Here is a 16,796-nt window from a genome sequence, read left to right on the forward strand (position 1 = left end):
CAGAGAAATGCAGATCAAAACCACAATGAGGTACCATTTCACGCCAGTCAGAATGGCTGTGATCCAAAAGTCTACAAGCAATAAATGCTGGAGAGGGTGTGGAGAAAAGGGAACCCTCTTACACTGTTGGTGGGAATGCAAACTAGTACAGCCACTATGGAGAACAGTGTGGAGATTCCTTAAAAAACTGGAAATAGAACTGCCTTATGATCCAGCAATCCCACTGCTGGGCATACACACTGAGGAAACCAGAAGGGAAACAGGCACATGTACCCCAATGTTCATCGCAGCACTGTTTATAGTAGCCAGGACATGGAAGCAACCTAGATGTCCATCAGCAGATGAATGGATAAGCAAGCTGTGGTACATATACACAATGGAGTATTACTCAGCCATTAAAAAGAAAACATTTGAATCAGTTCTAATGAGGTGGATGAAACTGGAGCCTATTATACAGAGTGAAGTAAGCCAGAAAGAAAAACACCAATATAGTATACTAACGCATATATATGGAATTTAGAAAGATGGTAACAATAACCCTGTGTACAGACAGCAAAAGAGACACTGATATATAGAACAGTCTTATGGACTCTGTGGGAGAGGGAGAGGGTGGGAACATCTGGGAGAATGGCATTGAAACATGTAAAATATCATGTATGAAACGAGTCGCCAGTCCAGGTTCGATGCACGATACTGGATGCTTGGGGCTAGTGCACTGGGACGACCCAGAGGGATGGTATGGGGAGGGAGGAGGGAGGAGGGTTCAGGATGGGGAACACGTGTATGCCTGTGGCGGATTCATTTTGATATTTGGCAAAACTAATACAATTATGTAAAGTGTAAAAATAAAATAAAAAAAAATAAAGAAAATGTGAAAAACAAAACAAAAAAATAATTGTGCAAATTAATTAAATGGATAAATTGTATGGTACATGTATAAAAATAATTTAAAAATAAATACCCAACTCAAAAAATATAAAGAAAAGGACATTTGCATATGTGTTTCTGCTGATTATCACCTGAAGATAGAGAAGAATCAGATGGTTGATTGTCTCTTAATTATAATTTTTCTTTCATCTTCCATGCTTCTAGTGGCCAACTAGGTTTATTAAATGTGTGCACTTTTGTATTGATTGATAATGAATCTTAATTCATTTTTGACAGGAATTGAGTTCTCAGATTTTGTCACACGATGGAGGATTCTTCAATAGACTGGAGGATGATGTTCATAAAATTCTTACTAGAGAAAAAAGAAGAGAACAGCTTACAGAATATAATGGAACAGATAATTACACAGCTCATGAACACAACCAGGCATGTAAAATAGAAAATTCTGTTAAAATCAAAGTGCTATTATTTTTCATTTTTTAAAAATGTAAACAGTGGAATTCAATTATGATTGTATAAAACTATAGTTTTAGTGTATTAGTCATTATTACACATAGATATTTATATTAAAAAGTGTGAGGTACTTCATTAATGGTTAATATTTATTGAGCATGTGCTATAGTGCTCAGTATTGTTAGGCATCTGTATCGGGGTGTGGGAATATCAAGATGGTTAAGACCATCCTTGACTTGGACACTCAGGGTAGTTGGGGATATTAAGTAGACTGTAAAGAGAATATCACTCAGCATGATGAAGAATTTAAGAGAGAGAGGAACAATTAAAAAAAAAAGTTTTTAAATAAAAAAGGTAATAGACCACTCCTTGGGTAATTGGGAAAGGTATATAAAGAAGTGACATTTGCAATGGATTTTGAATGCAAATAACTGTATAAACTGAGAAACAGAGAAAAACCTAAGGGAACTGCAAGAGCAATGGCCCAGAGCAATGAAAAGCATTTAGACTGAATATTCAGGAAACTGAAAAACTATGCATCTAAGAAGTAAAGACTTAAGTGAGTGTGGGATAACATGATTAGAGAAATAGATTGGAATTAGGTTATAAATGTCTTTTAATGTGAAAATAAGAAGTTAGAATTTTGTCCTGCAGACCAGGGGCTACAAACTATAGTTGGTCTGCAGTCTATTTTTGTAAGGCTCACAAGCCAAGAATGGTACTGACATTTTAAAATACTGTTTGGAAAAATACAGAAAAAAACCCAAAAGATACTATCATATAGAGACCTCTGAGTTTGCATTTATTTTTCCCACCATAAGCCACCAGTCTTCTGTTTTACTTCCTCTTAAACTATGAATCTGTTTTTTACCTTCTGTTGACCTCTAGTCTATCAATAACTGTCTTCTCAGCCTGGAGCTTGTAATAAATAATTTGAGTCATGTCCCCATGAACGGTTTCCCTTACTTCCTTGATTTTCTGGCATTCCCTTCATGTCAGTATGCAGCATTTGCTTTCACAGTACTGTCTGCCTTCTCTATTACAATTTAATTTCTGTCTAACCAGGTATTGCTGGACAATACTCTTTCCCGTTTATATTCTCTTCTGAAAATCAGTGTTGTGTAACTTGCCATATCCTCATTTCTACTTAATGGTGGTTTGATTCATTTTTTTCTGACTTTAATAAATTCCTTCCAGTGGCTATTTCAAATTGAAAAGCCCATTTTCCATCCTTTTACTGTCTTCAGTGGATGTTAGTTTTTTGTTTCTTCTGATAGATTCAGTCATTGAACAAATTAAACACTTACACTGTGTTGTTATATAGGACACACAAATGGAACCAGACTGTTAAGAATTTTTTATTCCAATGCAACAATAATATCACTTTATAAAAATAATATCACTTTATAAAAACACTATCACATGAAAATTTATTTTCAGCTTAGTATGGGACATCCTTGCCTGCCCTCAGGTACTTGTGAGCTTCTTCCTTTCTAGCACTGAATTAAATTTGGTGTTTTCCTGAGTTGTCTTGACTGTCAAATTTTGTGTACAATGCAAGCAACCATGTTAACATTTACAGGTAGTGCGTTTGTTTCCTCTTTTTATGTTGATTTTGATTTTCCCCTTTGTGGTTTATATCTTATTCTTTAAGCCATCTCAGATCATTGTAAGAATGATATTAATATACTCGAGCAAGTAATTAGGTGTTTCAGATCTTTATAGAGCAAAATTGGGTACACATAAGTTAAATTATTAATGATATTTTAAAGTCAAAGTGACAGTGTAGTAGAAAGAGAATAGTCTCTGAAATCAAACAAGTCTAATAACACAAAATATAGCACTGCAGCTTGTCAGCTCTGTTACGTTGGAATGAAATTACCTGCCTTTCATGCACTGTTATTATGAAAGTTGGCAATTATGGTGTAAAATATTAGAGCATTTGTACACAACATGTGTTTAATAGATCATTGTTTTTGTACAAGGTAGGAAAAGTGGAAAGTCAAAAAAAAGGTAATTCATAGGAATAGAGATGAGAGATGGCTTTCTTAGGAGAAAATAATTTTTGAATTGGAATTTAAAGGACAGTAGAATTTGAACATGCGGAGGTGAGGGAGGAGAAGCTGGAATGCCATGAGTAAAAGGATGGAGGCAGTAAAGTATAAACCAGTTTAAGACAAGATTCATTGAGGAGTGTAGTATAAGTTTGACACAGTGGGTTTGGAAGGATTGTGGAGGACTTAAAAGCCTGATTTAAGATTAAGTCAGGAGATAGAAAAGAATTTTTTAAAGTTTTTGATCAGAAGACAAAGTTCTACATGGTAATATTAATTTCACTGCAGTGCCTAGGAATAACTGAAGGAAGGTGAAGACTAGTGATGGAAATCAGACAATAGGCAGTATGGTGAGGATGTAGAAGAGCAAGAAGAGATTACTAGTAGTAATGTCACTTGGTGTAGCCATTTTGGAGAACAATGTGGCATTAACTTTTACAGTTGAAGATGATGGGTGGACTGTGTGTTCTAGAAATTCTGCCTTAGATTAAACCCTGGAGACATCTTCAAGAAGAATGATTCAAGCTCAGTTGTTTGTGACAACAAAGTCAGTAGAAGAAATGAATGAATTGTAGCAATACATAACAACATGGATGAATACTAAAAACATAATCTTTAATGAAATAAGTCACCAAATAGTAATAGTTTGATGCAGTTTATATAAATTTCAAAAAATAGAAAGTTTAACTGATTGCTCAGGGATACATCTGTATGTTGTAAAAGACTATTAATAATGAAGAGAGTGACAAACACAAATTCATAATAGTGGATATTCTCAGCAGTGGGGGAAAAGGATACGATTGGGGAGAGAAATGTGGGGGATGCCAAAATATTGGTAATGTTCACATAATCTGCATATTGGTTTATTTTTCTTTTTACTTGCCATGTCAATTTATATATTCTTTTGCACATGTAAATTTTTTCATAAGTAAAAAAGTTGAGTATTTTGTCATGTCATTCAGTATAGTGGGGGAAAAAGGAATATTGAGGCCATTAAAAAATACTCTCTTTTTATCTACCTCCATCCTCTCCTCCTCACACTCCTTTTTCAGGGAAAACCTTTTTGCAAATGTTAAAATCATTTTAAACTGTGTATTAGTGTACCAGAAATTTTTAAAGGTGAAAAATACATCCACGCTAATTCAATCAGTCTTTAACATTTGGTTTCATTTTTGTATAGTACTTTTCCAGGGAAACACTACATGCTTAGGTATTTTAAAAATCACTAACAATAAGGAATATAGTTTTTGTAGCCCCTTTTCTAAACTGTAGTTATATTCTGTCAAGTCAACATTCTGTAATTGTTCATTACTCAGTATTTTTTTAAACTATTTTCTGTAAGTTTTTTTTAAGGTTTATTGTTTTATTTATTTTGGCTCTGCTGGGTCTTTGTTACTGCGCACATGGGCTTTCTCTAGTTGGAATGAGCAGGGGTTACTCTTTGTAACCCCTATGGTGTGCAGGCTTCTCATTGTGGTGGCTTTTCTTCTGCAGGGCACAGGCTCTAGGTACTTGGGCTTGGTAGTTGTACCAAGGACCTAGGGCACAGGCTCAATAGTTATGGTACACTGGTTTAGTTGTTCCAAGGCATATGAGATCTTCCTAGACCAGGGATCAAACGCATGTGCCCTGCATTGGCAGGCAGATTCTTAATCACTGGACCACCAGGGAAGCCCTGTTACTGTATTATTGAACATCTAGGTTGTTTAGAACTGGTCACCTGGTATTCATCTATTTACTTTTTTTATGAATTTGTCCTCGGAGTAAATACATTCTTAAAAATAGTTGCATCAAAGCGTGTAAACACCTGTATTGCTCTTGATATGTATCAACATTGTCTTCTGGCAGCAGGATGTGAAGTTACTAACTTCTCCACAGCTTCACTGTGTGTGTTTGTGTGCGCGCGTGTATGTGTGCACACATGCATGCGTGCTGAGTCACTTCAGTCGTGTCCAACTTTGCGACACCATGGACTGTAGCCCATCAGGCTCCTCTGTCCATGGGATTCTCCAGGCAAGAATACTCAAGTGGGTAGCCAATCCCTTCTCCAGGGGATCTCCCCGACCCAGGGATCGAACCCAGGTCTCCTGCATTGCAGGTGGGCTCTTTACCATCTGAGCCACCGGGGAAGCCCACAGCTTCACTGGCCTTCCCTCTCAATGGTCTTTAGGGCTCTGTTTTATTAACTGCCTTTGTAGCGTATTTCACTCTGTTGTTCTATGAATACCTTAGCCTCACTATGCTGAAACTTGAGGTCATCATTTACTTTCCAAACCAAGCATTCAACTTGACCTCATCATTTCTGTTTGGGCTTTTGTCATTTTATCCAGATATTCTGACTGTGAATCTCCCTTTTCACTTTTCTGTTTCTCAAAGTTTGGGAATTTTTAATCTCTGAAATAGTTCTCAGATATATCTTCTCTTCCACTTTAACATTTTTCTAATTTAGAATCTCATTATCTCTTACTGGTATTATTTCAGTAACCTAATAAGACTTCCTGCCTCCTGCCTTCTAATTCTAGGTAATTTATCTTATACACTGTTAATAGATGACTTTTTAAAGAGTAAGACTTCCATCCTGCCACACCATGTCCTTAAGCTTCAGTGTCTGTTGAATCATTTACTAAAGCCCTCAAGCTTTTCAAATGAAGAGTCCCAATCCATTTAACCAGTCCTAAAATAAATTTAGTAGGTTGCTACCAGCACTCTCAAAAAAAAGTCATCAGCATATATGACATCTTTTCATATTTTATGAAATTTGTTCCACTATACATATGTTTATATACATAAATACAAATATGTATACATACACTGACATGTTTATGTATTGAGTCATGATGTAAAACATTCCTTAACGTGGATCACTGTCAAACAAGTTTGAAAGCATTGTTCTACAGTGTAGCTTCAGCCTAAATAACTTTAGTCATACTCTTTCCAGTTTTTTCTTCTAGCCAGACCAGAGCACTCCTGTCACAATGTTAAATCTTTCCCAGCTTTGCTCAAAGTTCATTTCACATGTCATCTACCCTGATGCTTTCTCACATTTCCCTGTTCCAGCCCCAAACACAGAAAACCTGGATATGATCTTTCCTTTTTTCTCTATACCCTATAGCATTTTGGTTTTCTTATGGCACATTTCACACAGCACATTTTTGTTGTTTGTAGACTACAGATCCCTTGTGGACATAGATTTATACACCTTTTTATTTTCATTTTAGTATAATCTACTTAGAAGATAATTTTAAATTTTAATGAAATATAACATTTCATAAAAAATGAGTGTACCTTATAACAGTAAGATTTTCTATTTTAAAAACTGCCAATTGTTGTAAAAATTCTAGAAATAACTGCTAAGTTAAGAACTTATAATGCAAAAATAAATATTTGAGGGCTTAATATATATTTGCTAGATATTAAGTACTTAAATTTATTATTTCATCTAATTCTCACAGTTAACTGTGAAGATAACAGGTATCTTTATGATCGCCAGTTTGCAGATACAGTAGGAGAAAAACTGACCCTAATCTCATTCAATTTAAGTCTGAATTTGGCAATAAGGAGTTCATGATCTGAGCCACAGTTAGCTCCCGGTCTTGTTTTTGCTGACTGTATAGAGCTTCTCCATCTTTGGCTGCAAAGAATATAATCAATCTGATTTCGGTGTTGACCATTTGGTGATGTCCATGTGTAGAGTCTTCTCTTGTGTTGTTGAAAGAGGGTGTTTGCTATGACCAGTGCATTCTTTCGGCAGAACTCCATTAGCCTTTGCCCTGCTTCATTCCGTATTCCAAGGCCAAATTTGCCTGTTACCCCAGGTATTTCTTGACTTCCTACTTTTGCATTCCAGTCCCCTATAATGAAAAGGACATCTTTTTTGGGTGTTAGTTCTAAAAGGTCTTGTAGGTCTTCATAGAACCATTCAACTTCAGCTTCTTCAGCATTACTGGTTGGGGCATAGACTTGGATTACTGTGATATTGAATGGTTTGCCTTGGAAACAGAGATCATTCTGTCGTTTTTGAGATTGCATCCAAGTACTGCATTTCGGACTCTTTTGTTGACCATGATGGCTACTCCGTTTCTTCTAAGGGATTCCTGCCCACAGTAGTAGATATAATGGTCATCTGAGTTAAATTCACGCATTCCAGTCCATTTTAGTTTGCTGATTCCTAGAATGTCAACATTCACTCTCCATCTCCTGTTTGACCACTTCCAATTTGCCTTGATTCATGGACCTAACATTCCAGGTTCCTATGCAATATTGTTCTTTACAGCATTAGACCTTGCTTCTATCACCAGTCACATCCACAACTGGGTATTGTTTTTGCTTTGGCTCCATCCCTTCATTCTTTCTGGAGTTATTTCTCCACTGATCTCCTGTAGCATATTGGGCACCTGCTAACCTGGGAATTCCTCTTTCAGTATCTTGTCATTTTGCCTTTTCATACTGTTCATGGGGTTCTCAAGGCAAGAACACTGAAGTGGTTTGCCATTCCCTTCTTCAGTGGACCACATTCTGTTAGACCTCTCCACCATGACCTGTCTGCCAGAGCCAGCCGGCAAAGTCGATCAGGTCCCGAGAACGTGCACGGCGGGGCTAAGAAAGAAACTAAAGCAAGAGACTACAAAGATGGGGTCGAGAGGTTCAGACACGTCACCACGAAGGGACGCAGTCTGACACCAACTTTATTCAACATCTCATATTTATACAGAAAAGCGTGAGAAAGACAAGACAGTTGACATTTTTTCTTGGTTGGCCTATACATCTTACAAACAGTCACAAGAAATCTTGAGAGCATGGGAATGGCTCCCTGTTATTACTTCTTACACCAGATAACATTTCTCTGTGCGTGAGAAGTTTGCACAGAACTCCAGGTGCCTGCAGTAAATAAGCGCCTAATCTCTGGGGTGGCGGGACAGAGAGCTATGTTTGCAAGCAAACCCTCAAGGACTGAGGCAGCTCCCAGAGCTGTGTCCTTCGGACAAAGGACCCCGTTCTCACGGGCAGCTCCCCGCACCTGTCCATCTTGGGTGGCCCCACAGGGCATGGCTTAGTTTTACTGAGTTAGACCAGGCATGGTCCATGTGATTAGATTGACTAGTTTTCTGTGATTATGGTTTCAGTGTGTCTGCCTTGCATCAGATGTCCTCTTGCATTCAGGTATGACCTAAATCAAATCCCTTATGATTATACAGTGGAAGTGAGAAATAGATTTAAGGGACTAGATCTGATAGATAGAGTGCCTGATAAACTATGGACCGAGGCTTGTGACATTGTACAGGAGACAGGGATCAAGACCATCCCCATGGAAAAGAAATGCAAAAAAGCAAAATGGCTGTCTGGGGAGAAAGAGAAGCAAAAAGCAAAGGAAAAAAGGAAAGATATAAGCATCTGAATGCAGAGTTCCAAAGAATAACAAGAAAAGAAAGCCTTCCTCAGCGATCAGTGCAAAGAAATAGAGGAAAACAACAGAATGGGAAAGACTAGAGATCTCTTCAAGAAAATTAGAGATACCAAGGGAACATTTCATGCAAAGATGGGCTCAATAAAGGACAGAAATGGTATGGACCTAACAGAAGCAGAAGATATTAAGAAGAGGTAGCAAGAATACACAGAAGAACTGTACAAAAAAGATCTTCACGACCCAGATAATCACGATGGTGTGATCACTGACCTAGAGCCAGACATCCTGGAATGTGAAGTCAAGTGGGCCTTAGAAAACATCACTACGAACAAAGCTAGTGGAGGTGACGGAATTCCAGTTGAGCTATTTCCAATCCTAAAAGATGATGCTGTGAAAGTGCTGCACTCAATATGCCAGCAAATTTGGAAAACTCAGCAGAGGCCACAGGACTGGAAAAGGTCAGTTTTCATTCCAATCCCAAAGAAAGGCAATGCCAAAGAATGCTCAAACTACTGCACAATTGCACTCATCTCACACACTAGCAAAGTAATGCTCAAAATTCTCCAAGCCAGGCTTTAGCAGTATGTGAACTGTGAACTTCCAGATGTTCAAGCTGGTTTTAGAAAAGGCAGAGGAACCAGAGATCAAATTGGCAACATCTGCTGGATCATTGAAAAAGCAAGAGAGTTCCAGAAAAACATGTATTTCTGCTTTATTGACTATGCCAAAGCCTTTGATTGTGTGGATCACAATAAACTTTGGAAAATTCTGAAAGAGATGGGAATACCAGACCACCTGACCTGCCTCTTGAGAAATCTGTATGCAGGTCAGGAAGCAACAGTTAGAACTGGACATGGAACAACAGACTGATTCTAAATAACAAAAGGAGTACGTCAAGGCACCATACTCTGCTTATTTAACTTAGATGCAGAGTACATATGAGAAACACTGGGCTGGATGAAGCACAAGCTGGAATCAAGATTGCTGGGAGAAATATCAATAACCTCAGATATGCAGATGATACCACCCTTATGGCAGAAAGTGAAGAACTAAAAAGCCTCTTGATGAAAGTGAAAGAGGAGAATGAAAGAGTTGGCTTAAAGCTCAACATTCAGAAAACGAAGATCATGGCATCCGGTCCCATCGCTTCATGTCAAAACAGATAGGGAAACAGCGGCTGACTTTATTTTTGGGGGGCTCCAAAATCACTGCAGATGGTGATTGCAACCATGAAATTAAAAGACACTTACTTCTTGGAAGGAAAATTATGACCAACCTAGTCAGCATATTGAAAAGCAGAGACATTACTTTGTCAACGAAGGTCTATCTAGTCAAGGCTATGGTTTTTCCAGTGGTCATGTATGGATGTGAGAGTTGGCCTATAAAGAAAGCTGAGCGCCGAAGAATTGATGCTTCTGAACTGTGGTGTTGGAGAAGACTCTTGAGAGTCCCTTGGACTGCAAGGAGATCCATCCAGTCCATCCTAAAGGAGATCAGTCCATCCTAAAGGAGATCAGTCCTGGATGTTCATTGGAAGGACTGATGTTGAAGCTGAAACTCCCATACTTTGGCCACCTGATGTGAAGAGCTGACTCGTTTAAGAAGACCCTGATGCTGGGAAAGATTGAGGGCAAAAGGAGAAGGGGACAACAAAGAAGAAGGTGGTTGGATGGCATCACCGACTCAATGGACATGGGTTTGGGTGAACTCTGGGAGTTGGTGATGGACAGGGAGGCCTAGCGTGCTGTGGTTCATGGGATCTCTAAGAGTCAGACACGACTGAGTGACTGGACTAAACTGGTGGCTCAGTGGTAAAGAATCCACCTGCAATGCAGAAAACATGGGTTTGATCCCTGAGTCAGGAAGATTCCTTGAAGAGGAAAGTGACAATGCACACCAGTATTCTTACCTGGGAAATCCCATGGACAGAGGTGCCTGGTGTGTACAGTTCATGGGTACACAGAAGAGTAGGACACTACTTCACAACTAAATAACAAAACATAATTTTTGGTGATTTCCACCCTTATTGTTGGGCATTTAAATTTATTTCCATTTTTTTGTTGTAATCTTCCGTGAACACTTTCATAGATACTCCCCCCTCATTTACCTATTTAGATGAATTCCTAGAAGTAAGATTCCTGGGCCTCGCTTATCTATTTAGATAAATTCCTAGAAATGAGTTTCCTGGGCCATTATAATAGTATGTATATTGCTAATTTTGATCCAAATTTTTTTTCTAAAATCATATACTGTCATCTTTTTCTCTAGGCTTCAGCTATGCTTGCCTCTTTACTAGCCTTCAAACACTCTAGCTCTTTTCTGCCTCAGGGCCTTTGTATTAATACATGCTCTTCTTTCTACCCGGAAGGCTCTCACCTCCCTCCACTTTTTACTTAGGCAGTTCCAACCCAGTCACTCTAGGTTCATCTTACAAGTGTCAGGACCTCAGAGAAAGCTTCTCTGATCCACTACGGAATAACCCACATTATTTCCTACTGTTTCTTTTCTTCATTGCTTAAACCCCATTTCTAATTGCAGCGTTTCAAAATGTAATATCTGCCTTCTCCACCAGACAAATCCCATGAGGGCAAGAATCTTTTCAGTTCTGTTCACTGTTGTATACCCAGCACCTAGCAGCTAGGTGCTCAATGAGCATTTTGTTTTAATTTATTTATTTTTTACAGAATCAGTGAGTATTTTTGGAATAAAATTATGTTGCCATGTTACTCATTAGATAAAGAGAACCAATATATATTCTTATGAAGTATGACTTTTGGGTTTTTTTTTTTTTTTTGCATTTAAATTAAGATGGCAGGGATTTAATTTGATTTTTCCCAGTTAGCCATTTGTCCCATATCCTACCATTATTCTGTAATTCAGTCTTTTCTCACTTTAAAATATAGTTAGTTATAATAAATTCTTAAACCTCTTTCTGGACTTGCTTTTGGGTACATTGCTTTGTCAACCTAGGTACCATGACATGCTATTTTAATCATTTTTGCTATATAATATATAATTACTTGATAGGCAGATTCTACTGCATTAACTTTTGTTTCTATCCTGTGTTCTCTCAGATAAAATTTTGACTATCTTGCTAAGTTCCAAAGAAGAAAACTCTATTGAAATTGTGTTGAATGTACAAACTAATATTTAGTATTGCCATCTACAAACATGCTTTGTTCTATCCTTTTCAATATTTTATCATTCATTGATCCTGAAAATTACTAAATTTTATTCTTTGGGATTTTCTTTTATTGCTGTCAGGATAAAATGTTTTTTTCTTATATGTGTTAATTGATGATATAGTAAAAAAACTAATTTGGGGTTTTGTATTGTTATTTGTTTTTTAGTTTTCTCATAAGTTTTCAGTTCTTTTAGGTTTTTAAGATAAACTAATAACAACTTGTCACAAACCACTTTTAGTATGTTTATTCCAGGATGGAAATATCTCAAAGCTCTCATATTGTTCTAGGTTACATTTGTAGTTTGAGATTAGGCATAAATATCTTATTTGCTTGTACTGTCCACAGTTACAGTTGTAAAATTGAGTACGAGTTGAAATGTAGTTAACAGTTTAGGTTGCTTTAGAAAATGAATTAAAATTGGGATTTTTTCCTCTTAAACCTTTAGTAAAGGATATTGTAAATCAGACATGACAAAACTGTCTTATTTCTAAAATGGTGTTTTCCCTATTTAGGAAGTAGTTCTAAAAGATGGAAGAATTGAAAGATTAAAGTTGGAACTTGAAAGAAAAGATGCTGAAATCCAGAAGCTGAAAAATGTGATTGCTCAGTGGGAGGTTTGTATATATTTAGCGTTGTAAACTAAAAAATTCTATAAATTTGTACATTTTCTGTTTTTATTATATGCAAATATATTTAATGTTTGATAGAAACAATATCTGCTATTTAGGTTTCTAGCTCATTGATTATATATAATCTGAATGATAATGTATTTTTATCATAGTAAAATAGGTATAACATTAAATTTGCCATTTTGACCATTTTTAAGCGTATAATTCAGTGGCATTAAGTGTTGTATAACCATCACCACTATCTGTTTCCAGAACGTTTTCATCATCCCAAACAGAAACTCTGTACCCATTGAACTCCCTATTTTTCCTTGTACTGCAGTCCTTGACCTCTAATCTCTGTGACTTTGCCTGTTCTAGGTACTTCATATAAGTGGAATCATATGATATTTGTCCTTTTGTGGTCTGACTTACTTCACTTGCCATGTTTTCAACATGTATATCCATGTTATAGCATATATCAGAACTTCATTCCTTTTTATTGGTGAATAATACTTCACTGTGTGTTTATACCACTCTTTTTCATTCATCTGTTGATGGACACTCATATTGTTTCTACCTTTTGGCTGTTGTGAATAATGTAGCCATGAACATTGATGTCAAGTATCTGAGTCCTTGCTTTCCTTTCTTTTGGTATATACATAAGAGTGGAATTGTTGGATCATATGGTAATTCTGTGTTTAACTTTTTTAAAAATTTTTAATGTTTTTAATTGGATTATAATTGCTTTACAATGTTGCGTTAGTTTCTACTGTACAACAACGTGAATCAGCTATATGTGTACATACATACCCTCCCTCTTGAGCATGCCCCCATTCCACCCTTCTTGGTCATCACAGAGCACCAAGCTGTGCTCCCTATGCTAAGTAACAGCTTCCCACTAGATATCTGTTTTACACAAGATAGTGTATATAATGTCAGTGCTACTGTCTCAACTCGTGGTAATTCTGTTTAACTTTTTAAGGAACCATCAGACTTTCCATAGCAGTTGCACCATGTTGCTTTTCCCCCAGCAATGCATAAGGTTACCAGTTTCTTCATATCCTCACCAACACATGTTATTTATACAGTTTATTTTAACCACAGAACTATTACTCTTCTCCTTTCTCAGGCTTTAAAAAAAATTTATTCATCTCAAGTAGCATTCTTTTTTTGAACTAATATTGATTCACTCAACGATTATTTGTTGAATGCCTGTAATATGCCAAGTGCTTTTCTGGGTCCTGTATGAAGAAAAATATGTCAGGTTCCAGCTCTGAAGGTTCTTACATTTCCCTTCCTCTTGTACTTGTGCCTTTAAGAATCATCCCTGTTAAAAACCCTCCTGAACTTCAACCACTTCTCCCTTTTCGTACACAGTGAATGCAAAGGTGAATTAGTAAGAAGGTCATACTCTAATGGAGAAGATAAATCATGTAAATAATTGCGGTACAATGTAGAATTTGTGACAGATTTGACAGAGGGTTCTAGAAAGAGGAATAAATCTGTTGCTATTGAAAATTGCTAAGGATTTCATCCCCAAAAAAAGATAGTTTTCCCACATTGAACAGTGCATACAAAGGGAAGAGAATGGGAGGAAATGCATTGTTGCTGACATTTAGAGAAATGGGAAGCTGTAGGAGAGATTAGAGATGTTAGTTGAGGTGAGAATATGAAGGTATTTGCATTTTAGACAAGGAGAGGGCAGTAAAGGTTTTAGAAAGAAAGTGACCTGAGAGTTGTTTAGTGGAAGGTAATGCACATAGCTGAGGCCTGGAATGAAGACAAATCTGGTAACATAATTAACAGGTATTGAATGTTAAGAGGAAGAACACGTTTTTAACTGGTTTGGGAAATGGGAACTAACAGATGGTATTTAGACATGTTGAGTTTGAAATGGCTGTGGATGTGGGCGTAGATGTTCAGGATGTTGATCATCTGTGTTGGACACTGTGGAGTCACAACATATATGTATTTGTGTTCTTTTTCATGAAGTTAAAAGTACTAATGAGGACACTATATTCCATGTGTTCTTTGTTATAAATTGCATAGTACCAGGATTTTATACTTTAAGGTTTTCATGGACATTAATACATTTCCTGTTCAGGATTATATATGCAAAACTATGTTATTTTTATGAGCAGTATAAAGAATTTTCACAGGTAATTTTGATCATTTACAATCTTTCCTTTATGAACTGGCTTTAGACCTTGACAAGTAACTAAAGATATGCCTCCCTGTATACACTGATCTGAACCTTGGACAAAGGCTTGAGCTCAAGAAACAGTTTGATGAGATATTAATGTTGATTGAAGCCCTGAGAGTGAGAATTTCATAATGGATACAGTTCTATATTCCCAGTAGATATATTTCTATATTCATAATGAGTATAGTTGTAATTGATTGTATATGTTTTCCCCTTCATATTTTGGTGTTTCCAGTGGACTTATCTCCCTCCTTCATTTCCTAGCTTCTCAAAAGTCCAAAAGTCCTACTACCTTTTATGTTCACTATGCTTGCTTCTTCCATTCAGTGTATTGTCTGCAGTATCACTGAATAACATTATTGCTTTATCCTCACCAATTTACTGGACATAGTATTTAGTAAAAGTCATCTGCTGGACTTAATTTAAAATCAAATTTGTTTTATAAGGAAGATTTTTGAATCTGGTAACTTCTGTATATATCTGTGTACCTGTTGAGAGAAGAAATGACAAGTTTCTTATATTAATCTATTTTCTTTTACCTCCTCTATTTCTATAATTATTAAATATATTATTTTCTCTAATGTATTAATTTATTAAATATAAATAGTTCAGTGTGTGCTTTATGTTGAATAAAGGTACTATAGGGGGAAAATTCTCTGGAATCTGATGTTAATGTGGGAATACAATTCCTAAATTGTTTATAATGTATAATTGTGTCATTTGTGTAGTTTGAAAAGAAATTAAGCCATTTTTTAAAAGTTGAAAATAACTGAAAAATATTTCAGTAGATTACTCATTTCAGCCAAAAATTATTTTAACAGTATTTAATGAAATAACAAAAGATTAGTAAAGCCTTAACTGATCAAATATAGAACTGTACTGTACAGTAACCACTACACATGGTATAAAATTAATATGCTACATGAATTTTAAACAAAATAAAAATTTTAACTTGTATAAGTAAAGGTTGAATAAATTAAAATTTTAATTTAATAAAACTAAAAACAAGTAAAAGTCATTTTCTCAGTAACACTGGCTACGTTTCTAGTAGTTAGTAGTCACATATTGAACAGTAGCAGTTATAGAAAAGATACAGAGAGTTCTAGTATAGTACTGTATAGAACTGTGCATCGTTTTTATTTTTGTTTTCATGTAATTATTTGAATTGTATAAGGATTTTATTCAAGGAGGAAAAGTGACTCTTCAGAAAAATTTAGTTTTATTCTCTTTTCTCCACTTTTATCCTACTCTATTTATTCAGTCACCTATAATGTTGATATATATATTATTATACCAGGGATTTAAATAATATTTCTGAATACGTTTTCCTTCATCTTGTTTCTTTCAGAAGTAATTTATGTCTTTGAGCAAGTCTAGGATTCATAGCTCCATGAATTGGTAGTAAGGCATTTATCACATCATATACTTTTTAAAAAATTAAATCTTTTTATTTGATTATTAGGCAAAGTATAAAGAAGTAAAGGCAAGAAATGCACAGTTATTGAAAATGCTTCAGGAAGGTGAAAGTAAGTGATTTCTGTTTTTAGAATTAATCTTAAAAATATTTGAAGATAACTTTCCAAGATGTATGATTTATTAACTCAACAAAATAAAAAGGTTTCCCAAAATGGTATAAACTGGATTGTTTTTGATAATTTTATGATTACAAGTCTCTCTTACAGCACCTTAGTATTACACAAGTTTACAACTATTGAGGTAAGAAACTCTTGAAATTTCAATTCTTATAAATTATTGGACTACATTTAGAGGGAAAACAGGAATAACATTTTCTTAAGATTCTATTTATTAATAGAGAAGGCCTATCATCATTTCAGCTTTTCCTTCTCCCCTGTCTCTCTGCCCCCACTCTTCATCCTTTTGTGGACACTCTAAACTTTTGGCTATAGATCACCAGTAGGAAGCCAAGGAACTCAATCAAAAATGACTAGAGATAATAACATTAGTAAAGTTGATGTTATATGAAACTCCCCACATCAGCTG

The 16,796-nt window shown here is 36.0% G+C and overlaps 1 protein-coding gene across 3 annotated transcripts in view; it reads left to right on the forward strand.

Annotated features, from left to right (window-relative positions):
- GKAP1 (G kinase anchoring protein 1) overlaps positions 1-16,796 on the forward strand; it is a 91,747-nt gene that overhangs the window by 68,467 nt on the left and 6,484 nt on the right. For all 3 annotated transcript variants that reach the window (XM_070375417.1, XM_070375418.1, XM_070375416.1), the window contains 3 exons: positions 1,165-1,318; positions 12,501-12,598; positions 16,258-16,321. In XM_070375417.1, coding sequence (XP_070231518.1) covers positions 1,165-1,318; positions 12,501-12,598; positions 16,258-16,321 — 316 coding nt within the window. The remainder of the gene's footprint in view (positions 1-1,164; positions 1,319-12,500; positions 12,599-16,257; positions 16,322-16,796) is intronic.

Source organism: Bos mutus, chromosome 8 (assembly GCF_027580195.1).
Source record: "Bos mutus isolate GX-2022 chromosome 8, NWIPB_WYAK_1.1, whole genome shotgun sequence".
NCBI classification, from domain to species: Eukaryota; Metazoa; Chordata; class Mammalia; order Artiodactyla; family Bovidae; genus Bos; species Bos mutus.